Source organism: Anopheles darlingi, chromosome 2 (assembly GCF_943734745.1).
Source record: "Anopheles darlingi chromosome 2, idAnoDarlMG_H_01, whole genome shotgun sequence".
Taxonomy (NCBI): Eukaryota; Metazoa; Arthropoda; class Insecta; order Diptera; family Culicidae; genus Anopheles; species Anopheles darlingi.
The window spans coordinates 92,008,027-92,009,401 of NC_064874.1; the positions used below are offsets into that span (position 1 = coordinate 92,008,027).

Consider the following 1,375-nt stretch of genomic DNA (forward strand, 5'->3'; position numbering starts at 1 on the left):
TAGTTAACCTTTAGGCCGAATGCGCGCACCGTAACGGTTGGAATGCATTATCAGCGACGATAGATCGTGCAGTTGATCGTCTGGTTGGTGTGTGTTTTGTGCCAAAGGCTCATAAATAAGAGAATCTCCATCTCAGCTCAACAGCTTCCGTTGCGTTCCGTTCCGCAACTCAGAACTTCATGAAAAGAATTCTTAATACAGTTGCTGCCTGAAATTCCGTTTCAAATTTGCGTTGTTGTCTTTGAAAGAGCAATTGAAATATCTGCAACACTATAAATCAACACTCAAGCGTGTTTAGTTTACAGCAATAATATTGTGTTTATTTGGAATTAAATTAAACTTCGTTTAACATTTTGGTGGCTGTTCGGTTTTTTTTGCTCGTACACTGGATCGTGATGGAGGTTTATGACTTACTCCCTCGGTCTAGCTTATGCTACTAAAGTAGATTGACTCCCATCGTTGTTTGCTTTATTCGACTATATGCTTTTCGATTATTCCGAATGGTGATCGATGAACCAAAAGTTCTACACAAGTCTACTGTCACAGGAACTTGCAAACGTCTAGGTAAGAGAGAGATTACGTGAGGATACCTTTCACTAAGAAGAGCTATACGATACGATGAATACTAGCTGACTAAGCCAAACAGAACAGTATTGTTTTATAAATTAAATAATTAAGCTCACACTGACACTGCTGCATTCGCCGCTATCTACAATGCACCCGGATGAAGCTCATACCATTCCGTCCGTTTAATACTGACGCAATATCCGGTCTGCGGATCGCTTCAATTGGATGGACTTCGAGGAGAACCGGGGGCCGATGGTCCTGCCTGTTGCTGCTGCTGTTGCTGTTGGAGTTGAGGAGAAGTCCGTGGTAGAAGATGTTCCGGGGGGTGATGAAGATGAGCTGGCTGGTGCATATGCTGGTGATGACTCGACGGTGGCGGCACCTGGTATGGTGTGAAGCGTGTAAAGTGTTTCGTCCTTGAATCGGGCGACTGTGAACCGGCCGAGCTGGTCGTCGGTGGCGGTGTTGTGCGAGGTGCTGGTGGTGGTGGTGTAGGAGCACCAGCGGATGCGGCTGCTGCAGCCATAGCGGCCGCTGTCGCCGAGTTTGGTAGAAATCCGTGCGGCATCTGTGGTCCAGTCGGTGGCCAACCGGTACCGGGCGCCGCTTGCCAAAGACCGGACATGAGCGGATTAAGACCGGCAAGGTTCGGGGGTCGTTGCTGTTGGTGGTGGTGATGGTGGTACATCTGTGGTAGCAGCAGATCGCTGTAGGGCGAGCGACCCCACATCTGCAGCTGCTGGCGTGCTTTCTCTAGTAGAGCGAGTGAAGCCGGATCCTGTAGATCGGGGCCAGGGCCACCGGAAGC

General features: G+C 49.1%; 1 protein-coding gene across 1 annotated transcript in view; it reads right to left on the reverse strand.

Moving 5' to 3' along the window:
* Positions 1-784: 784 nt before the first annotated feature.
* The window catches only part of LOC125959635 (T-box protein H15-like), a 44,839-nt gene continuing 44,248 nt past the window's right edge, over positions 785-1,375 (reverse strand). The window contains exon 10 of the mRNA XM_049692463.1: positions 785-1,375. This exon is cut by the window's right edge and continues 82 nt beyond it. Within this exon, the coding sequence (XP_049548420.1) occupies positions 785-1,375 (591 nt within the window).